Raw genomic sequence first — 23,099 nt, 5'->3', positions numbered from 1 at the left:
AAACAACAACAAAAAAACACAGTGAAGCAACAGTTAAGGACAAGAGAACAAGCTTGGGACCTTAGGGTGAAATCTGGCATCATTGAGGGCAAATACCACCCCCCCTGTCAGCCTTTGCAGCCAGCCAGGCCTCTTCATGGAAAGTTTGGGGGCAGGGCACATCTCTCCCTCTTCCCCATTCCCCTCTCCCCGGGGAATCTTTATAAGTAGCTAAAGTTCTGCCTCACTAAAAGGAGGCTTAGAGATGATCCTTTGTGGACCTGGACCTTTAAGGGGCCTGCATTGGGAATCAGAAGAACTGGTGCTGGCTCCTATTAATGGGTTCACCAATAATCAGGGCTGGAGACTGAGACCCGGGGAAATCAAGTACTTGTCCAAAGTCACTTAGTAAGTGTTGGTCTGAATTCAAACCCAGGACTCCTGACTCCAAGTCCAGAGCTCTTTGCACTATGCCAACAACACATCTAACCTTGTCTAAAAGGTTATATGAGCTTGAACAAGGCTCTTCCCCTCTCCAGACCTCAGTTCCCCAGCTGGAGAATGAAGAGAATGCTTTATTAAATCAATGACTCTGGGCCTTATTAAGTATATCCTAGTTTCTTTCTTTCTTTTTCTTTTTCTTTTTTTTGGTGAGGCACTTGGGGTTAAGTGACTTGCCCAGGGTCACACAGCTAGTAATTGTTAAGTGTCTGAGGCTGGATTTGAACTCAGATCCTCCTGAATCCAGGGCTGGTGCTCTATCCACTGTGCCACCTAGCTGCCCCTTGGGCCTTATTAAGTATAGATCCCCTCATTTGACCTAATTGATTCAGTGCTGCAGAAATCATGCTAGCTTTGAAGTCAGAAGACTGGGATTAAAATCTCACCTCTAATACAACTCGTGTGATCTTGGGCAAGACACTTAAATTCTCTGATCCTCGGTTTACTTATCTGTAGAATGAGCATGTTGGACTAAAAAAAAAAAGTCGCACAGTGAAACCCTAGAATAACAGTCATGTCATTAATAATCCCTTGGCTGAATAAAAAATATATAGACATTAACAAATTGATAGTTCTTGGGAGCACGTATGGATTTATGAACCCCTTACAGAAGGATTTTTTTTTTTTTTTGCTGTGGTATCCAGAAAGTCTTTATTGGGAGGAGAGAAGGAAAGAAGGAAGAAGGGAGGGAAGGAAAGAAGGAAGGAAGGAAAGATTTATTAAGCACCTATTACATGCCAGGTGGTATGTTAAAAGCTTGACAAATATTATCTCATTTTATCCTTATAACAATCTTGGGAGTTTGGTGCTGTTATTACCCCCATTTTACAGTTGAGGAAACTGAGGCAGACATAAATTAAGTGATTTGCCTGAGGTCAGCCAGTTAATAAGCATCTGAATCTGGATTTGAACTCAGATCTTCCTGACTCCAGGCCTGGTGGACTCTCTACTTTGCCACCTAGCAACTGCTCCTAGTAACATCTCTGGAGTCTCCCCTGGGTCTGTGGATCAAAGTTTGGGGACCCCTCTACTGGATGGCCTTCCTGTCCTCTCACCTCTGCCATTCTCTGTTCTGGGCCCCTTTTGATTGTTTCCCTCTTCGTTTTAAGGTTCTCCCAGCTCTCACATTCAGTGTTCTCAGGGCGCCTTGCCCTCCCTCTTACTTTGCCTTCCATCCCAGTGGGGCCTTTTCAGATCTCTCCCAGGCTGGTCTTTCACTGTTGGAGAAGATCTTTTGCTACAATGTTGTACTTAATTATATATTGTAGCAAGTATCTCTTCTTGGGTTTCCTCTGCTACAGTTTCCCAATGAAATGTAGCATTGTAGCTATTTGCTTGCTCTGGACATTGAACCTGAGCCTATAGCCTCTGAATGCTTTCTGATTCCCTTTAGCTGGCTGACTGGCTGTGGGAACTTGGGTGAGTCCCTTCCCCTAAATGGATCTGAGTTGTCCTATCTGTAAAATGGGTTGGACCAAATTCAGTTAGATTCAGTTCAATCTAAGGCTTTATTAATCTGCTTTTGTGCCAGGCACTGGAGATAAAAAGACAAAACTGAAAGTCTCTGCCCTCCAAGTTGTACTCTGGGGAAGCAAAAACAACATGCCCAAAGATAACTAAAATGAAATAAATATACAGTGGGAGTGGGGTGGGGAGGAGAATATCATTGGAGTATCAGAGACTCTGGGTAGAGATGGCACCCAAACTGAGCCTTGAACTGAGCTCCAGGAAATAGATGAGCAGTTGTTGTTTGGTCGGTTCAGTCGTGTCCAACTCTTCATGACCCATTTGGGGTTTTCTTGGCAAAGATCTTGGAGTGGTTTGCCATTTTCCTTCTCCAGATCATTTGACAGATGAGGAAACTGAGGCAAACAGGGTTAAGTGACTTGCCCAAGGTCACACAGCTAGGAAGTATCTGAGGCCAGATTTGAACTCAGGAAGATAAGTCTTCCTGACTCCAGGCCCGGAGCTCTAACCACTGTACCAAGCATGAGGGACAGTCTGTGCAAAGATTCAGAGGTGGGAGGTAATGTAATGGATCGAGAAGTAGGTCTGTTTGGCTGGGAAGCAGATGATTTCTAAGGACTTTTCCTGCTGTATGAATCTGTGCAGCAGCTGGGCCGAGGGTGTTGCTCCTGGGAGGCTGGTTGTGCTTTGGGAAAAGGTGACAAGATAGGATATGGGGAGAGTGACTGACAGGCCGGGACTGGCTTGAAACCCCGACCCCCTTGCTCTGGGACCTTTGGGGGTCAAGCCACCTGGCACTTGGAGAAAGGCAGGGAGCCTTCAGTGAGTAATGGATGAGCCAGGAGGCCTCATCAAGCACCCATAGTTAATTAGTGTCCCCAGGAAACACTGCGGCAGGTAATTGATATCTGGCATGAACCACTGCTGGCTGATGTGGGCAGGATCTGGGATGGATTGAGGCCCCGAGTGAGGGAGACATGCATCAGGGCTGTAGCCCAGGGAGGTCAGCTAAGCTGGGGCTGGGCCTTTTCCCAGAAATCCTCTGGCCTTCACCTCCTCAAGACCCACTCCCCTGGCAGAGGGCCCTGTGCCCTCAGATGAACAGAGGCTATACAGACACACAGTCTGTAGCACCCAAAGCATCGGATTTGGAAATGAGAGGAACTGAGTTTGGATCCTGGTCCTACTGGTTTTTACCTGTGAAGCCTCAGCTCCATTATTACATATCTCTGAGCCTCAGTTTCCTCATCTGTAAAGGGAGAGGATTAGATTAGGTGATCTCTAAGGACCCTTCTACTTCTAAATCTCAGATCTTCTCTATAAAGACATAGACGGATGGATGGATGGATAGACAACAGATAAATGATAGCTAGCTAGATGGATGGATGGATGCATGTAAATGCATATATATAGATATATAGATACAGATATAGATAATCACTTTTCATGATCAAACATTATATATATGCAGATACATACCAAATCTCCCTTCCTCACTCCCTCCCTTTGACCCCCACCCACCAAGTGGTCTAGGCCTCAGTGACTGCCAGGTGCCCAGACCCATCTCCGGCCTGGCAGGTGGTGAGGCCTGGGTTTCCGGAGCCGAGCGGGCGCCGGGCAGCTGCAATGAGATGCCTCGGATCAGCCTCAGGTTTCAGCAAGGAAAGCAGATGGTCTGTGAGGGGGTAGGGGCCTCCCTTGAGCCTTGTGAGGGGGAGTATGGCAAGTCTCCTCCAACCCATGCCCAGTGAGGAATCTAATTCTGGGGGAGGTGCTAAGACAGCTAATTATTACATGAGAGCTGGGTGGGGTCAAGGGTCAGGAGCTGTGAGCATCCCAGAACCTTCCCTCAAGGAAGTGACCTTCCTTACCATATATTGGGAGCGGACCCTAAAGTAAAAGGACACCTGTCTCCAAACCCCCACACACCCCCCACACACCCCTGTTTCATGGCTGATCCAACTCTGAGCTCAAAGGCCAGTGAGTGGAGCCTCCTGCAGGACCCAGGTCTGGGGAAAGGGCACCACTGTAGTAGGCTGGACGGTATGTTCTCCATAGTTAAATAAGGTTGTTCCTGACCCTCTGAAGCACATGGCACAGCCCCCTCCCCATCATGCCCCACCATAGGGTAAAGAGGAGACTCATAAGGAGCACTGTTCAGACATCAGTGGTCTTGGAGTCAGCCTGGACTTTAGTCCCTATTCTGATACTTGGAACAGAGAGAAAGACAGACAGACAGACACAGAGAAAGACTGAGAGACTGACTTTTCCTCTCTGGCTTCAGTTTCTTCATCTGTAAAGTGGGAATAATAACATTACCATTGCCACTACTAACACATGTGTGAAAGACATGTTCTATATGCCTTAAAGGAGAATTCTTGCCAACAAGGGAGGAATCCTGTCTGTGCTGAGTTTGGGCTGGTGTAAACAAACAGCCAGTCCATCCTGGTTCTAGCTCAGCCCCCTAGGAGTCGCTGTTCCTGGGGTAGACCTGCCCTGCTCCATCCCTACCATTGTGACAAGCAGAGGGGATGATCTTCTGGTGGTGTCAGCCCTGAAAGACCCCAGAGTGGGGGCTCTTAACTGTTTTGTGTCATGGAGCCCTTTGGCAGTCTGGCGAAACCTGACCTCTTCTTAAAATGTGTAAAATAGGGGGCAGCCAGGTGGTGCAGTGGATAGAGCACCGGCCCTGGATTCAGGAGCACCTGAGGTCAAATCCAACCTCAGACACTTGACACTTACTAGCTGTGTGACACTTACTAGCTGTGGCCCTGCAAAATAAATAAATAAATAAATAAATAAATTCAGGTGGAGATGAGGACACGGGTTGCAGGCTTTGGGTTAGCCTGTGTAAATCAGTGCCCAGAAGCAGGAGATGCAGCAGCCCATTGGGAGCGATGGGATGATAGAGTGAAGAGAGCACTGAATTTGGAGTCAGAAGATCTGAGTTCGAACCCTGCCTCTGCAGCTTTTCCATGGTGCCATCCTAGTAATAACTGCTTCCCCGCCCTGGGCTCCAGTCTGTGTCCCCCCCCCCTCGGAAAAATGAAGGCATTGAGCTAGATAATCGATCTCTTTAGTCCCTTCTACCTTGAACTCTCTGACTTGATGCAATGGCACATCGAATTCATAGAACAATATTGTTCAGGGTATGTGATGGTGGGATCCCCTGCGTGTGTAGATTGAACTGGATGGCCAGTAAGGTCCCTTCCAGTCCTGTGATTCTGTGACAGCTTGAAGGGGAATCATGGGAAAAGGGCCTGGGATGGTAGTTTGGAACCATCAGGTAGAGAGCCTTCAATGGTCTTTGATCAAGGGACTGACGTCACCAGGCCTGAGAACTGTTTTTTTCTTTTTCTTTCTTTCTTTCTTTCTTTCTTTGGTGGGACAGTGAGGGTCAAGTGACTTGCCCAGGGTCACATAGCTAGTAAGTGTCAAGTGTCTGAGGCTGAATTGGAACTCAGGTCCTCCTGAATCCAGGGCCGGTGCTCTATCCACTGCACCACCTAGCCGCCCCCCTGAGAACTATTTTGACAGCTGTGTGGAGGATAGATTGGAGAAGGGAGAGATGGGAAACAGGGAGGCCAATCAGAATGCTATTACAGTAGTCCAGGTGAGAGGTGATGGGAGACAGAACTCAGTTTGTGGTGGTGTGAGTGCAGGGAAGGGGACAGATAATAGAAATGTTGTGAGAGCAGTGAAATCAGTTGATCAGGTGTGAGGAAAGGGAGAGGAAAGGAAGGGTCAGAAGTTTTGAGTCTGGGTGATGAGGAGGGACGGTGGTACCATCAACAGGAATTGGGGAGCTGGCAGGAGTGGCGTGTTAGTATGAGGAGTTCAGGTTTGGGACATCGAGGTGCCATTGGGACAGACATTCAAGTCGGGAGGTCCAGCAGGCATCTAGAGATTTGGAGCTGGGGCAAAATTGGGGCTGGAGATGGGCACTTAGGAGCCATCTTCAAAGAGGGGAGAATTGAATCCAGGGGAGGAGACAAGATTGTAAAGAGAGAATAGGTGAGGCCAGAGGCCAGAGCCGAGAGGCACACCCACACTTAGAGGGTGGGAGGAAGGCAATGACCTAACAGAGGAGGCCAAGGAGCAGCCAGACAGGTAGGAAGACAGTGTTGTGGAGGCCCAAGGAAGAAAGAGCATTTGGAGAGGGTCAGTGGAGAGTGTGAGCTGAGAAGTTAGAGAATTTGGCAATAATCCCAATAATAGCTAGATATGCAGAATGCTTTACATATCTCATTTGACCCTCACAAGAACCTGTGACATAGGCACCATTATTATCATCCCCATTTCACAAATGAGCAAACTGAGACTGGAAGAGCTTATCCAGGGTCACACAACAAATAAGTATCTGAACATAGGTTTTCCTGACTGTGATCCTACCGCTCTATAGGCACCACCTTGCTGCCTCCCGAGTGAAAGGCATTGGTAACCTTTGGGAAAGTAATTTCAGGAGAATGGCAGAATACAAGGGGTTCGAGAAGCAAGTTCAGGCAACAGATGCAGGGGACTCTTTCTAGAGTAATCAGAATCAGAGAGCAAGAAAGGGACTTCTAAGATCATTTGGTCCATCTGACAGAGACAGCTGAGGCCCAGAGAAAGGAAATGACTTGCCCAAAGTCACACAGGTAGGGAGTGGCAGTGGTGGAGTTTGAACTTAGTTTTTCTGGACTCTCAATCCCGTGAGTTTTGTAGTGAATAAGGAGGAGAGTTATAGACTAATAGATTCAACAGAGGGAAGGGTTAAGAGGAGGATTTTCTTAATGGTTGGTTTGGATTGGTTTTTTTAATTATTATTTTTAATAATACATAATATTTTATTTTCCCCAATTACATGTTAAACCAATTTTTGACATTTTAAAAAAAGGTTTGAGTGCCAAATCCTATCCTTCCTTCCCTTCTCTCTGCTTTCCCTGAGACAGTAAACAATCAGATATAGGTTACACATGTGCAGTCATGTAAAACATTTCCATATTAGTAAGAAAAGGATTTGGGGGGAGGGCAGGGCAGTGGGGGTTAAGTGACTTGCCCAGGGTCACACAGCTAGTAAGTGTCAAGTGTCTGAGACCAGATTTGAACTCAGGTCCTTCTGAATCCAGGGCTGGTGTTTTATCTACTTTGCCACCTAGCTGCCCCAAGAAAAGGATTTCTAAGGAAAGGGAACTGGAACATTTGGCTATGTCAGTGAAGGAACCAGTAAGAAAGGACAGCTCTGAGGTCTGGAAGGAAAGGCCTCATTGGTATTTTTTTAAATGTCTTTTTTTTTCTTGGTAGTATTTTATTTTATTTTCCAATTACATTTACAGATTGTTTTCTACATTCATTTTTGTAAGATTTTGAGTTCCAAATTTTTCTCTCTCCCTCTTTTCCCCCGCCTTCCCCAAGACAGCAAGCAATCAGATATGTTATATATGTATAGTCATGTGTATATATATATATATATATATTTCCATATTAGTCGTGTTGTAAAAAGAAGACTCAGAACAAAGGGGAAAAACCACAAGAAAGAAAAAAATAGCAACAACAGATAAAGTGAAAATAGTATATACTTTGATCTGCATTCAGACTCCATGGTTCTTTTTCTGGATTTGGAGAGTGTTTTCCATCATGAGTCTTTTGAAATTAGAAAGGCCTCATTGTCAATGAAATCTCTGCATTAAACATCTCTAATGCCATTGTTAGCTATGAGATTAGAACACAGAATATCTGAGCTAGAAGAGACCTTAAAGATCATCTAATGATTAGCCCAACCCCTTCATTTTACTAGTTAGGGAATTAAGGCCTAGGCAGGGAAATGACTTGTTGGTAGTCACTAAAACGAGTGAGGGGCAGAGATGGATCTTCAAGCCAGGTTTTCTTACTCCCTGCCAAGGTTTCTCTTCAGTAAACGAGGCTCTCTTCTTGTGTTTCCCTCCCCTTGCTTTCACACAGAGGTTCTTGGAAGTATTTCATAACCAACTCCCATAAAGGCCTGTCTGACAAAGGAAGAAATGAAGCTCCCTCGAAGGGAATTCAGGCTGTCAGCGCAAGCAGGAGATGACCTAGAGTGAAGAAGAAGGCCTTCATCATTCCCTGTTACACACTGATGTCCAGCTCTGGGTAAAGCAGACAAAAAGTACATGTGCGTGTGTGTGCATGAGTGTATCCCATGTATATGTCACATGTGTGTTGGGTGAGTATGCCTCGTGTGTATATTTCATGTGTGTGCACGCATGTGTGCTGGGTGACTGTCTCGTGTGTATTTCTCTCATGTGTGTCTTGGGTGTGTGTCATGTATGCATTTTTCATGTGTGTGTGTGTGTGTGTGTGTGTGTGTGTGTGTGTGATTCACTATGGGCTGGAGGGTGTCAAGACCTTTATGACAGACAGGAGTGTTAATGCGGCACACCCCCAGAATTCAGTTTACAGGGAAGCAGAGGCGAGTTCATGGTGAAGGGCACAATCGCTACAATATTGCCATTCACTGCAGTCACCACAACTGTCTCCCCCCTTTCCTGTCTCTGCCACACTTGTAGGAAGGCTTGCAATATTGTAGCAGCTGTACTTTAGTTTACTTTGGTTCCCATTAACCTGTCAGACTTGTGCGCTACTCATTCAGCAGGGGGTGTTTTAAACTAAGCACCTGCTTAGAAGGCTGAGACATGGAGGTGACCCTGGCCCTGCCCTTTGAAACTCCCAGTTTGGGAGGAGACAAGACTCACAACCAGGGACAATTCAGGACACACTATAATCAGGGGATGAACTATGGAGAAATAGAGACAAGGAGAGAGAGATGAAACAGAGACAGAGAGAGGGGGAAAGACACAGAGAGACAGACAGAGACAGAGAGACACAGAGTGAGAGACAGAGACAAGGAGAGAGAGACAAAACAGAGAGAGAGGGAGGGAGGGAGAGAGACAGAGAGGCAGAGAAAGGGGAGAGAGAGAGATAGAGACAGAGAGAGACAGAGAAGGCCTGGAAGGCTTCCTGAGGAAGTATGGCTGGAGCTAGATCTTGAAGGATGGAGAGAACTTGGAGAGTTCTGGAAGGGTCTGGACAAGCTGGAGGAGATTGTGGCAAGGTTGGAATGAAAGTGCCCTGTGGAGTCAGAGAGACAATGAGGGGACCTGGCTAGCCAGGAGGGGCTGATGTCAGAGACAAGCGACCAGAGTGGGAATTTGCTTTGGCCAAATTCTGGAGGATCTGGATTACTCCCTTGGATAACAGGAGTCACTACAGGTGTCTGAGCAGGTGTGGGGGTGGGGCCTATGGGAAGGAGGATGTTGAATCAGGAAGCTGGGGAAGTGGAGGGCAGGGACCCATGCTTCATCAAGAGCTGGAGCATCCAGGTCTAGAGTCACAAATCTTGGTGAAGGGGCAGGAAAAGGAAGCTATCACATGCTAGAGTAACAGCCACTTCCTGCTAACCCCATCTGGGAGCCCTTCCTGTTTTCCAGCAAAGTCACCCCCTGAGGCCCAAGTTTCTTCTCTTCTCTAGCCTCCATTGGCAGAGCGTGGGCCCCCGTGAAGCCCATTGCCTTAGAGCTCATCGAGTCCCAGCCCCAGACCAGGAGCTCCTTAAGGTGCCACCCAGGTCCATGCTTCATCTCTCCTCCAGGACAGGGCCCAGTTCATCTCCATCTCCTACCCTTCTGACCAGGTATGAGTAACACAAGACCAACAAGTTAATGGAATCCAAAGAGCAATGGTTACAGGATTGTAAACCATCCTACAAGCATGGAAGATGAGAAGGGGGGAGAGACGGACAATTGCTGTGACTTGCCTCTGAGGCCTCTGGGTAACATTAACCCTGTCTGTTTTTAAGCCCCTGAAACCCTCCTCTGGCCCACACTGAAATTAACCAGATGCTTTAGGGAGATCACCTAGCCAATGATCAACTGGCCAATGGCTGAGCTAAGGACACAGGCCTCTTGCCTTTCAGCCTAGGCCTTTCATCAGTGTACCACCAAACTAGGAAAACCAGTGTCCTAGAAAGAGCCCTGGAATTGGCACTGAAAGATTTTCTTTTGAGTTCTTTTTTTTGTTTTTGTTTTTGTTTTTTTTGCGGGGCAATGGGGGTTAAGTGACTTGCCCAGGGTCACACAGCTAGTAGGTGTTAAGTGTCTGAGGCCGGATTTGAACTCAGGTACTCCTGACTCCAGGGCTGGTGCTCTATCCACTGCGCCATCTAGCTGCCCCTTGAGTTCTTGATTGACTACTTAAAAGTGTTGTGACCTCTTTAAGCCTCAGTTTCTCTCTCTTTAAAAAGACGGTGTTAATACCTTTACCACCTACCTTACAGACTTTGTAAACTACAGTGCTGGAGAAATGTTAGCAAATGATAACCACTTACTTTTCCAAAATATATAGAAGAATTCAAGGATCTATACCCTCTCTGGTCTCAGTTTCCCTAACTGTAGGATGAATGGGGTAAACTGGTTGGCCTTTTGTGTTCAAACGTCCCTTCCCATTGTAAGGTCCCTGACTATTTTGTGATTTTGAGATTCATTGATAAAAGCTAGATCCTTTATTTAGTTTATTTTACATAGAATAGTATGACCAAAATGCTGGTGGGAAAAAAGTGTAAGAAATCCTGACTAAAAGCTAAATTCAGGTAGCTCTTTAAAAAAGAAATAAATCCCTCATATGACTAACTGCAGGGCAATTGGGTAAGGAAGTAGAGACATTTGCCATTTACTGATGCCCTCTGGGACTGGACCTTGGTCCTGCCTGAAAGGGAAGACAAGGGCACTGGTGCATGCCCCAGTTCTTCCTCTCAGCTCTTCCTTAGCTTCATCTCTGAGCCACTTGGGGATTCTAGGCTGCCCCAGGGTCTGGAGGATAGCAATCTGCCCTGGAGGTGACCTGTCCAATAGAGGGAGAGATGCTGACAGACAGAGCTGGTGAGAGGGCTGTCTGTCAGAGGAGGAAGGAGAGGAAGGGGGGGAGGGCTGCTGATGCCGCAGAACTGGCCACATCTGCCATTTGGACAGCACTGTCACCAGCTAATTTTTTGCCCAAGGCCAGAATATAAAATTGTGGCCCTCTCACCTAATGGCATGGAATGCTTGGGATAGTAGATGAATATTTTATAGATTTTTGGCACCCCTCAGTTTTGCCTGCCTGAGGCAAGCGCCTCAATTGAATCTCCCTTGTTAGGGCTCCAGATTTGGAACTGCAGAAAGCAATCTCTCCCCAGACAGGCCCTTGTCTGATCACTGTCCCTGGGGCTGCACTCCTGGCCAGAGGCTTCTGGGTGCGCTGGGATTGTGGGAGAGATGAGTGGCTCTCAGGCGACCCCTGGTGGTAGCCAGTGGAACTTCAGCTCCAGTCCCCTTTCAATTTGTTATTTAGTCATTTCAGTCGTGTCTGTCTGACTCTTGGTGACCCGATTTGGAGTTTTCTTGGCAGAGATATTGGGGTGATTTGCCATTTCCTTCTCCAGCTCATTTGCAAATGAGAAGCCAAGGCAAATAGGATTAAACCCAGGGTCACACAGCTAGTAAGTGGCTGAGCCCAGATTTGAACTCACAAAGAAGAATCTTCCAGATTTCAAACCCAGTGCTCTATCTACTGTGCCACCTAGCTGCCCATCCTTTCTCAGTAAACTTCCTGCTTCTCCTCCCTCCTTACCGCAGAAGCACCCTACCTGGCCACAGAACCATGCCAGCACCCAGCCTGCCACCTTTCCCGGTGCTGAGGACCGGGATCCATGTCCTGTTCCAGATCCTGACCTTGATGCTGGGAGCTATCCAGGGCCCTTCTCCCGAGGAGCCTCAGCCTCTCGCAGTGGCACCACGGGATTGTGAGTTAGGGGCTTTGAAGTAAGGGACCCTGTAAACTTGAGTGATTTTGGGGGAGGGGAACTTGGAGAGATTGTAGAAGGGGGGGGTCAGGCCAGGGTGCTGCCAAGCCCCTGAAGCATTCCTTCCCCCATGGTTCTGAAACAGGGGAAAGGAGGGGCATCCCCAGGAGCCATTCTCTAGAGTGAGCAGCTAACCTCCCTTTCCTATGGCCCACAGACTTAAAGCAGTACCCAGTGTTCACAGGCAGTGGTCCGAGCCGCTTCCCTCCAGCCTCTAGCACCGAAGGGCTCAACATTCAGCGTATGCTTCGGGTCAACAGGACCCTGTTCATTGGAGACAGGTACGGGCAGGTGGGCGTGCTTGAGTGAATGAGCGTATTGTAGGGAAGGGTTGACATGTTATCATCTGGGAAACGTTAGCATGTGGTTTGTGTGTTGCCATATTGAATGATACTGGGCTGGGCTGGGTTGGCTTGTTGGGAATATCAGCATATTGGGGTACATGAAGGCATGTTAACAATATATATTCATCTGTGGGAGGGTGCTAGTGTGCTGGCATGTTGGAGGCCTTGTTTGGGGCAGGGCGGTAGGGAAGGGCTGCCCAGAGGGTTTGTCTGGATGCCCCCCACCCTCACTGAGCCCCAGGTCCCCCTCACAGGGATAACCTGTACCGAGTAGAGCTGGAGCCACCCACGGCCAGTGAACTGCGCTACCATCGGGTGAGTGGGGGGCGGGGGAGGACCTCACCTGGTTGGGCTGAGGGAGGCAGGGAGGGAGACAGCCCAGAACCAGTCCTGACTTGGCGAGCCTCAGAGACACCCCTTCTGGCCATCCCAGCCAGGGGGACTGGCTCCCTCCCCCACACTCTCTAGAGCCACCTCTGGGAAAATCATTGGATCAGAGATTTTAGAGCTTTCAAGGTCATCTAGTCCAGCCCCACCCCCCACCCCCAGCTCCATTTGGCCACCTGATCACCTCTGTTGCATACAGATAAGGGAACTGAGGCTCAGGGAAGTGAGGTGACTTGTCCATGATCACACAGTGGCAGAGCTTCCAAAACCCAGGCTTCCAAATCCCACACATTTAAAAAATTTTTTTTATTTTTTTGGTGAGGCAATGGGGGGTTAAGTGACTTGCCCAGGGTCACACAACTAGTAATTGTTAAGTGTCTGAGGCCAGATTTGAACTCAGGTCCTCCTGACTCCAGGGCTGGTGCTCTATCCACTGCGCCACCTAGCTGCCCCTATCCCACACATTTTGCACTACACCATGCTGCATCCCTGACCTCTGAGTGCCAGATTTGAAGTGAGAAGGGACCTGGGTTCAAATCCTGGATCTGCTGCTTACTAGTTTTTCGACTCTGGGCAAATCACTTCACCTTGCTGAGTCTCAGTTCCCTCATGTCTAAAATGGCATCCCTGGGGCAGCTCCGGCCCTGGATTTAGGAGTACCTGAGTTCAAATCCGGCCTCAGACACTTAACACTTACTAGCTGTGTGACTCTGGGCAAGTCACTTAAACCCAATTGCCTCACTAAAAATAATTAATTAATTAATTAATTAATAAAATGGCATCCCCATAACATAGTACCCATCATATAGACCTGTTGTGAGGAAAATACATTGTAAATCTAAAAGTACCAGAGATGTGGGGACTTGTTATTGTTGTTATTGTCAGCTATAGAAATGGTATCCCTGCCCTACTCAGAACCTGCTTCTCATCTCTTTCTTTCTCTTCTTTTATTTTCTCTTCTCTTCCCTTCCCTTCCCTTTCCTTTTTCTCCTTTCTCCTCCCTTCCTCCCCCTTCTCTCTCTTCCCTCCCTTCTCCTCCCTCCTCCTTCTCTCTGTCTCTCTGTCTGTCTCTGTCTGTTTCTCTCTGTGTCTCTGTCTTTCCGTGTCTGTCTCTGTCTGTCTCTCTCTCACAGACACACAGACACACAGATACACACACACACACACACACACACACACACATACACACACAAGCCTACCTGAAAACCACCCAACCCCATCCATTCTAGCCATGGGCACTAGCTACTTCCCCTCAGCTTCATGGCACTAATTCTATTTCTACAGAAACTGACCTGGCAATCAAATCCAAATGACATCAACATCTGTCGGATGAAGGGGAAGCAGGAGGTAAGCTCATTTTCTCCCCATTCCAGACCTAGGCAGGGAAGCCCATTTTCACATTCATGCCCTTTCCCCCGGGATTGCCCTGGCAGGTGGCCCTAAGCCTTCCCCCAATCCCCATGGTGCTTTTCTTCCTACTCAGGGCGAGTGCCGTAACTTTGTGAAGGTGCTGTTGGTTCGAGATGATAACACCCTCTTCGTGTGTGGGTCCAATGCATTCAACCCAATTTGTGCCAACTATAGTGTGAGTCCTGGCCCTACCTGCTGCTACCCCTACTCCCACCCCAGGGCTGTGCCACTCATAGCATGAATCCCATCCCTACTTGCCACTGTCCTACTCTTACCTACCTCTTGTCATGCTATTAGGTGAGGGTGGACCACCATTTTCTTTTCTGGTCTTCGGCAAAGCATTAGTTGTTACACTATCCAAGTCCCGGATGGGACCAGGGCTGTCTCAGGGCTATGCCAGCTATAGTTTAAGTCCCAGCTCTCCCTGCTCCTGCCCTTAACCCCACCCTCAACCTTGGGCTGTACTGTTTACCCAGCCCAGGCCTATGGGCCCTGGCTTTGGGTTCAGAACAGAAGGCTATGTCCACTCTCAGGATACCCTATGGGTCTTAAAGAAATTTAAAGATGTCTTCCCTCTCTGGAAATGAGTGGGCAGGTAGAATGACCTTGTTTGGCTGGGGCAGGACAGAGAAGACTCTCAGGTCACTCACTCCCTTCTTGCTACCCCCTTGGTCCCTGCAGATGGATACCCTAGAGCCTATGGGAGACAATATCAGTGGCATGGCCCGGTGCCCCTATGACCCCAAGCACGCCAATGTTGCCCTCTTCTCTGGTGAGTGTCCCTGGCTTGTAACTCCGGTGAGTGTCAGCCTCAGCCTGGGGCCAGGGTTGAGGTTCGATGTGAGACCACTGGTCAGCCTTTCGGTCCCTTAGGTCCTCTGGTGAACTAGGCCCAAACACCAACCTTCCTTGTATACCCCCCTCATGGAGAAGTTTTTACATCAAGGCCAGTTAAGCCAAATCCATTTCCCCCATCCCTTCTATCTGTGTATTAGCCCCAGTGAGCCAAGAGGGAAGGGCTCACCCATTGCACAGATGGGAAAAAAGGCCCCCAGAGGGTGAATGGCCACTGTAGGCTTATACAGCTCATACTGTGGGCCAGGAGGGAAGGGCTCACCCATTGCACAGCTTGGTAAGTGCTTAGAATCTATATGTCCCTAATCCCACTTCTTTGCCTCTCTCTCATCCCCAGGTGGGATGCTTTTCACAGCGACAGTCACTGACTTCCTGGCCATTGATGCTGTCATCTACCGAAGTCTGGGTGACAGCCCCACACTCCGCACCGTCAAGCATGATTCCAAGTGGTTCAAAGGTGAGAAACTGGGGAGGGGAAGAGGAAAGGCATCTTGGACCACATCCCCCACCATAATAAGTCTGTAGTGATGACAGACAAAGAGAAGGCCCAGCTCTTCACATGATAGGCCTGGGAGCTAGAGTCTTGGTAGAATGATCTCTGAAGTCCTTTTTTTCTAGAATTCCACCCCCTCTTCCTACCCTCCCCCCAGTCCTCCCAAAAAATATCCCTTGTCATCATTAAAAGTCCCCTTTCCCGGGGCAGCTAGATGGCGCAGTGGATAAAAGCACCAGCCCTGGATTCAGGAGTACCTGAGTTCAAATCCGGCCTCAGACGCTTAACACTTACTAGCTGTGTGACCCTGGACAAGTCACTTAACCCCAATTGCCTCACCAAAAGAAAAAAAGTCCCCTTTCCCCCCTCAGCTGCTTAGTCCAGTTCTCCCATGTGTCATAAAAGTTCTCACCCCAGGAAGTATCTCACTTCGTGGTAAGGGCCAGACCTTAACCACTCCTCTTCCCCTCATCTCATCTCTTGACCCACAGAGCCTTATTTTGTCCATGCTGTGGAGTGGGGGAGTCACGTGTATTTCTTTTTTCGAGAGATTGCCATGGAGTTCAACTACCTGGAGAAGGTGAGTGCCTGACTGGGGAGAAGAAACAGGGGCATTGTGGGATGACCACCCCCAGAACCAAGTGGTCTAGTCCATAATAGTTACCAGAGCACCTTTGTAGAGTGTGCCCAGCCCAGCACTAAGAACTGTGGGGGAAGAAGAACCTTTCGCATTCATGCTGGGCTAATGTTTTCCAAACACCTTTTGTGTCTGTTATCTCAATGGACCTTCCCAATAGCCTTGGGAGGCAGGGCAGGGATTTTTCACCCCATTTTACAAATAAGGAAACTGAGGTCCCAGAGAAGAGAAGTGACTTGAAAAAGTGACACATCAGTAGCAGAAATAGGACCAGAGGGGGCAGCTAGGTTGCACAGTGGGTAAAGCACCAGCCTTGGATTCAGGAGGACCTGAGTTCAAATCTGGACTCAGACACTTGACACTTACTAGCTGTATGACCCTGGGCAAATCACTTAACCCTCATTGTCTCAAAAAAGAAAAAGAAAAAAACACTCCCAAATCCCCAAACCCTTAGAACAAACTATAAGGGCTCTTAGAGGTCCTCAGGTATAACCCTTCACTTTACAGATGGGAAAGCTGAGGCTCGGAGAAAGGAGTGACTTGCCCAAGGTCATACAGCGGGTTAGTGACATTGCTAGGACATTAACCCCGCTCTGACTTCATGTCTGCAGTACTTTATATTAGCCTGCCCTCTGGCTGATTTCTCTCATGTGGGAGTTTGAGGCAGGCTAGGCTCATGGAGTGGAAGGAACATGTGACCATCAGGGCTACCCCACAGGTGGTGGTGTCTCGTGTGGGCCGTGTGTGCAAGAATGATGTGGGCGGCTCCCCTCGGGTATTGGAGAAGCAGTGGACGTCCTTCCTGAAGGCTCGACTCAACTGCTCTGTGCCCGGAGACTCCCACTTCTATTTCAACGTCCTCCAAGCTGCCACTGGCATCCTCAACTTGGGAGGCCGCCCTGTAATCCTGGCCCTCTTCTCTACTCCCAGCAACAGGTCATTCATTAGAACAAGGGATGTCACTGCCTGGGCCCCTCTCTGTAGCCTGGCAGTGGGGTGTCCCCTTCACATGGCTGCCCAGACCTCTCTCTGCCCTCACTGAGGCCCCACCACGGCACACCTCCCTGGCCCTTACCCCAAATTTGCATGTTGGCCCTCCTCTCCTACCCCAACTTTAACTCTCCATGTCCCTAGATCCCCAAGCACTTAACTCTCAGGTCCTTAATTCCCCTGTGCCCTCCAGCCTTGCCCCCAGCTTCTGCTGTGACCTCACCATCCTCATACCTCTCTCCCCGACAGTATCCCCGGCTCAGCCGTCTGCGCCTTCGACATGGGCCAGGTGGCCTCTGTCTTTGAAGGCCGCTTTCGGGAACAGAAGTCACCGGAGTCCATCTGGACCCCAGTGCCTGAAGAACTGGTACCCAAGCCTCGGTGAGTCAGTCAATAGTCAGTTACATTTACAAACCACGTGGCAAGCTGCATTGTGCTAGGTTCTGGGGATACAAAGACAAAAAAACTGTGAGATTTAAAATTGGATATTAGATCATAAATCTCCCCTACTTAACCTTTCCCTTAATTTATCTCCCAGACTAGTAAATGGAAGAAGCTTTTGGTTTTCTAGATAGACCTTTTATTGTTATGGTAGTCACAAGGTGATGTTGATTAGAAGGATAGGAAAGTAGAAACACAATACAAATTGTCTTAAGTCTAAGCTTAGTCTATATTCCTTATAAAAACTCACCAAAACCAAAGGCCACCTTTGGAGAGAGAGAGACCGTCTGTGCAGTGCCGTCAGGAGACCAGCAGAGCCAGGAAAAACTCCACTTCCGTTCTCTCCTTGCCTTTTAAGCTCGAACCCCGGAAGTCGAGTGCACAGCAGGCAGTCTGACATGCGCAGCAGGCGCACTGGCGTGCGTAGCTCATGCCATTGGTCTCCTCCCCAAAAGGGTTGTCCTTCAAAAAACTGGTGTCTTTCAGTTATCCTAACTGACTGTTAAAAAACTTTCATTTTTTTTTTACCACAAGACAAAGATGCAAAAGACAGTCCCTGCCCTCAAGAAGCATATATTCTAAGGGGGAAAATAATATGCAAACATGATATGCAGACAACAAAATATATAAAAGATCAGCTGGAGGTAACAGATGGAAGGCACTAGACTGAAGGGGAATCTGAAAAGGCATACTATGGAAGGTGGGATCCCAGCTGGTTCTTGAAAGAAGCCTGGGAAACTGGGAGGTGACCCTTGCCCCTGCCCTTAGTGCCAGGCAGCCATGAAAATAGACCAAAGACTTGGCTAGAACCCAAGTCATAGGAAGGTCAGAGCTGAAGCTCCTTTGAGATCATCTAGTCCAGGGGTTCTTAACATGCGGGCCAGTAATGTAAAAATAATTTTTGGGGGGACAGCTAGGTGGCGCAGTGGGTAAGGCACCAGCCTTGGATTCAGGAGGACCTGAGTTCAAACCCAGCCTCAGACACTTACTAGCCGTGTGACCCTTGGCAAGTCACTTAACCCCCATTGCCCTGAAAAAAAAAAAAGGAAAAAAAATAATTTTTTTGATAACTGTAATTGAATATAATTGGTTTCCTTTGTAATCTTGTATGTTTTATTTTATGCATTTAAAAACATTATTCTGGAGGCAGCCAGGTAGTGCAGTGGATAAAGCACCAGCCCTGGATTCAGGAGGACCTGAGTTCAAATCCAGCCTCAGACACTTGACACTTACTAGCTATGTGACCCTGGGAAAGTCACTTAACCCTCATTGCCCCCCACAAAAAAAAAACCAATACAAAAACCCCCCACATTATTCTGAGAAGGGGTCCACAGGTTTCAAACAAATGCCTAGAAAGGGTGAGTAAAGTCCGCAGGATCCCATGGAGCCAGTAGGTGGCAAAGCCCAGATTTGAGCCCATGCCCTCTAACTCCAATCAGCTGCCCAGAACTCATACCAGGGCTCAGTGGAAGCTGTGTAGCAGCCCTCTGGACCCTGGCCAGCCCCTAACCCTCTGCCTCCTCCCTCAGGCCTGGGCTCTGTGCATCCCCTGGAATGCCCTACAACGCGTCCAGTGCCTTCCCTGACGAGATCCTCAACTTTGTCAAGACTCACCCACTTATGGATGAGGCAGTCCCTTCCCTGGGTCACGCCCCCTGGATTGTGCGCACCCTTGCCCGGTGAGTGCCTGGGCACTGAGAAGTAGAGAAAAAGAGGAAGAGGGAGGAAGAAGGGGGATTTGTGTTTATAGCCATGTCATCAAGTATTACTATGGAAAAAAAGTATTACTATGTATGTCCTTCCAAGTGGAATGTTGACTATTACCTTTATTGGTGGTATGGGGGTGGGGAGGGACAGTGCCAGCTCACAGCTGTATGGGCATGTATGCATATTGGCATATATCAGCATATATGTATTATTCAGTAAATATTTATGACATGCCTACTGTGTCCTCGCCTTTATGGAATTCACAGTCAGTAATAATAGGGAAATAAGTCACAAACTCAGATGAGCATAACACACAATATTTAGTAGTAATATTGCAGCATAGAGTCCATCAGTCAATATCATTTGTGCCCAGACACTGTGCTAAGTGCCAGGGATACAACCACAAATAAAAACAAAGACCATACCTGCCCTCAAGGAGCTTATAATCTAATAGTCTAAGACAACACAGCAAAGAAAATGGAAAAGCAAGGGGAGTGGATGATGAAGAAATCCATAGGCGTGAGGAGCCAAGAGAGAAATAAAGAAGGGAGAGCAAATTGAGGTGAAATTGGAAGGAGAAAGTGTTAATTGAAAAAAGAAAAAGAGGGGGGCCACTAGGTGGCACAGTGGATAAGGCACTGGCCCTGGATTCAGGAGGACCTGAGTTCAAATTCGGCTTCAGACACTTGACACTAGCTGTGTGACCCTGGGCAAGTCACTTAACCCCCATTGCCCCACCAAAAAAAAAAAAAGAAAGAAAAGAAAAGAAAAAAGAAAAAGAGACTGCCAGGGGTGGGGGAGGGGTTGGCAATGCTAAGAATTCACCAGGACAAAACAGGAAGAGAGGACATTGTAGCCATATGGGAACATTGGGAACCAAGGCAAGGAGGCTGGAAAGCCGAGGCCAGGTCTAGAGACAGACTTTTCCAATTTGAGTAGAGGAGAGTAATGAGATGAGGCTAGAAAGGGGCATTGGGGGGGGGGGCCTTAAATGTCAGGCAGAAAGGTTTGAACTTTACCTGGTAAGCTCTAAGGAACCACTGCAGGTATTTGGACAGAGAGGCTCCACCACAGAGATCAGAGATGATTGTGGCTCTGCTGGATTGGGGGAGGGCGTGTGAAGGTGGGAAAGCCTCCTGGGAGGCCTTTCCTTTGCATGGCAATGAGGGCCAAGATCAGGATAAAAGCGGTGAGAATAGCAGGGAGTGGGTGGAAGCAAGAATGGTCCCATAGGTAAAATCAGCAGGACTTGGTAAGCCTTTGGGTGTGTGCTGGGGGTGGAGGAAAGAGAAGAGTCCAAGATGGGTCCAACTTCAGGAGTATGGGAGCCTGGCTGAATGTGCTTCCAAAAGCCAGGAGGAGAACTTGATTTTGAGTGTGTCTGTGGGCACTGCTGTGTCCATCTGTTGTGTTGCCCAGTATGTGCAAAGAAAGAGTGTGTGGGCGTGTACATTCATACAGTGCACACATTTATATGTGGGTGTCCTGGGTAGATGTCATGGGCTGGGTGGGCCTGTGCCAGGGTCCCTTGGTCCTGCGTGCCCATTAAAGTATGTGCCTCTAAGTAAGCCGGGGAGAGAGCAGCCCACACTCTGACCTTCCTTTCTCTCCCTGGGCACTAGGCACCAGCTGACCCGGGTGGCTGTGGACACCAGTGCAGGACCCTGGGGGAACCAGACCGTTGTGTTCCTGGGTTCTGACACGGGCACTGTGCTGAAGTTCCTAATCCGACCCAGTAGCAGCGCCCGGGGGCCCACTGAGCAGAGCGTCTTTCTGGAGGAGTTTGAGACCTACCGACCCGACAGGTGGGGCATTCTGGGAGGGGCCAGAGAGAGGAGGGGTCTGCTGGGAGAGGCCTCCCACTTGGGGAGTGGGGGTGGGGTATGCTTGAATTTGCCTCCAACTCTGTGAGCCATGGCAGCCACAGTTTCCTTAGGGGCTTGCCAGGATTGGCAGGGAGGGTTGCTTATTAGGAGAGACTCAACCCAGGCCAACCTTCCCCCTTCCCCATTGACTCCCTGCCTGGCCCACGGCCCAGCTGATCCTATTCCCTACCAGGTGCGGGCGTGGCCCTGAGGAGAGCCGGAGGCTTCTGAGCCTGGAGATTGACCCCACAGCTGGTGCCCTGCTGGTGGCCTTCCCTCGGTGCGTGGTCCGTGTGCCTGTGGCCCGCTGTCAGCAGCACTCAGGTTGCATGAAGTGAGTTTCCTCAAGCCTATGGCGGCTCTTTGAGTTTGAGGGAGGCACTGTCTCACCCTGGGGCTGAAGGTCAGAGTCAACGGGGGCCTCTGGGAGCCCTGGGGAAGCCCTGGGGAAAAGCTGGAGGCCATGTGAACTTGGGGGAGGCATGGGAGACAGGCCCCTGATGCAGTGCCTAAGGAAGGAGGCTGGGATGTCTCACCTCTCCTCCTCTCCCTTCCCTTCTTACCTCCAGGAACTGCATAGGCAGCCAGGATCCCTACTGTGGCTGGACACCTGATGGCTCCTGCATCTTCCTGGCCCCAGGCACCAGGTATGGGGCAAGCTGAGGAAGAGGATGCCTACATCTCTCTGTTTATCACATAGGACTAATTGGGTCCCAGAGTGCCCTCAAGCCATTCCTGGGGAGAAAGGGGAGATAGAAGTGGTATTTTGTGGCCTGAGTGTATGTGTCCCCGAGCCTCAGGGCCTGACAATGTGGTCCAATAGACAAAAGTGTGTCAGGGCATCTAGATTCAAGTCCCTCCTGCACCACTGAAGGCAGTAGGACCACAGAGTTGCTAACTGCAATGGTGATTGAAATTGAATTGAGGGGCAGCTAGGTGGCGAAGTGGCTAGAGCACTGGCCCTGGAGTCAGGAGGACCTGAGTTCAAATTCAGCCTCAGACACTTGACACTTACTAGCTGTGTGACCCTGGGCAAGTCACTTAACCCCAATTGCCTCACCAAAAAAGAAAGAAAGAAAGAAAGAAATTTAATTGAATCAAGTTCACTCCAATGCCCTCCTTTCACAGATGGGGAAACTGGGACTCCAAGAAGATAGGTGACTAACCCAGTGTCCCCCAGTGACCGTGTACAGGGCCCTGGGCTGGGGGCCGGGGATGATATCAGGTTAATGAAGACAGTCCCTGACCTCAAGCAGACTGAAGCTTAATAAATGGCAGGGCCAGGACTCATAAGGGCAGAAGATTTAGAGCAGAAAAGGAAATCCAGTCTAACCCGCTCATTTGATGCTTGGGGAGATAGGCCCAGGGAATTTGAGTGACTTTATCCAAGCTAGGCCCTCTGCCTCCAAGTGCAGCACTCCTTCAGCTCCCCCTGGCTGCCTGCCCTAAGGTGAGGTGGCATTCTCCCCAAGTTAATTCACCTCTTGTTGTTGTTGGGTCATTTCAGTCATGCCTGACCCTTCATGATTCCACTTGGGATTTTCTTGGCAAAGATACTGGAGGGGTTGGTCATTTCCTTCTCCAGCTCATTTACAGATAAGGAAACTGAGGCAAACCGGATTAAGTGACTTGTCTAGGGTCACATGGCTAGTGTCTGAGGCCAGATTTGAACTCAGGAGGAGAAGTCTTTCTGACTCCAGCTCTGGCATTCTATCCACTGCACCACACAGCTACTCAATTCACCTCTTAAGAGTCCCATTTTCTGCTGTTGAAGATGAAGAACTGTGAATGACTTGACTTTTCTCAGCAATACAATGATCCAAAACAATCCCAAAGGACTATTGATGAAACATACTATCCACCTCCAAAGAAAGAATTGATATTGATGGAACAGACTGAAGCCTGCTATTTTTCAGTTTCTTTCATTTTTTATTTTTTGTTTTCTTGTACAAAATGGCAAACATGGTAATACTTTGCATAATCATTTTTTAAAAAGAATAACAACATTTAAAAGTCCCATTTTCCTCCTCTTTAAGATGGAAGGGACTGGGCTAACAGATTTATCTGGAGGGAAACACTTTGTAAGTCTTAAAGTATTACTGAAATGGGAGCTGGGGTTTCCAAAGAGACAAGCCCAGCAGCTAGGGGAGCTTCCTCCTTAGCCCTCCTT

General features: G+C 48.7%; 1 protein-coding gene across 4 annotated transcripts in view; it reads left to right on the top strand.

Annotated features, from left to right (window-relative positions):
• SEMA6B (semaphorin 6B) overlaps positions 1-23,099 on the top strand; it is a 48,292-nt gene that overhangs the window by 21,598 nt on the left and 3,595 nt on the right. For 2 of the 4 annotated variants that reach the window (XM_043968486.1, XM_043968492.1), the window contains exons 2-17: positions 7,888-8,055; positions 9,434-9,595; positions 11,574-11,740; positions 11,958-12,081; positions 12,399-12,459; positions 13,816-13,878; positions 14,015-14,116; positions 14,623-14,713; positions 15,134-15,253; positions 15,781-15,869; positions 16,645-16,862; positions 17,166-17,297; positions 18,887-19,036; positions 20,687-20,869; positions 21,123-21,263; positions 21,499-21,576. In XM_043968486.1, coding sequence (XP_043824421.1) covers positions 8,042-8,055; positions 9,434-9,595; positions 11,574-11,740; positions 11,958-12,081; positions 12,399-12,459; positions 13,816-13,878; positions 14,015-14,116; positions 14,623-14,713; positions 15,134-15,253; positions 15,781-15,869; positions 16,645-16,862; positions 17,166-17,297; positions 18,887-19,036; positions 20,687-20,869; positions 21,123-21,263; positions 21,499-21,576 — 1,895 coding nt within the window. In that variant the 5' untranslated portion in view covers positions 7,888-8,041. Of the gene's footprint in view, positions 1-7,887; positions 8,056-9,433; positions 9,596-9,615; positions 9,734-11,573; positions 11,741-11,957; positions 12,082-12,398; positions 12,460-13,815; positions 13,879-14,014; positions 14,117-14,622; positions 14,714-15,133; positions 15,254-15,780; positions 15,870-16,644; positions 16,863-17,165; positions 17,298-18,886; positions 19,037-20,686; positions 20,870-21,122; positions 21,264-21,498; positions 21,577-23,099 lie in introns of those variants that run through there. The other 2 variants (XM_043968499.1, XM_043968506.1) reach the window with 2 other exon arrangements.

The sequence above is a fragment of the Dromiciops gliroides genome, chromosome 1 (genome assembly GCF_019393635.1).
Source record: "Dromiciops gliroides isolate mDroGli1 chromosome 1, mDroGli1.pri, whole genome shotgun sequence".
In the NCBI taxonomy this organism is placed as follows: domain Eukaryota; kingdom Metazoa; phylum Chordata; class Mammalia; order Microbiotheria; family Microbiotheriidae; genus Dromiciops; species Dromiciops gliroides.
The sequence above is the reverse complement of the archived record's forward strand: the minus strand, read 5'-3'. Positions and strand labels throughout refer to the sequence as shown.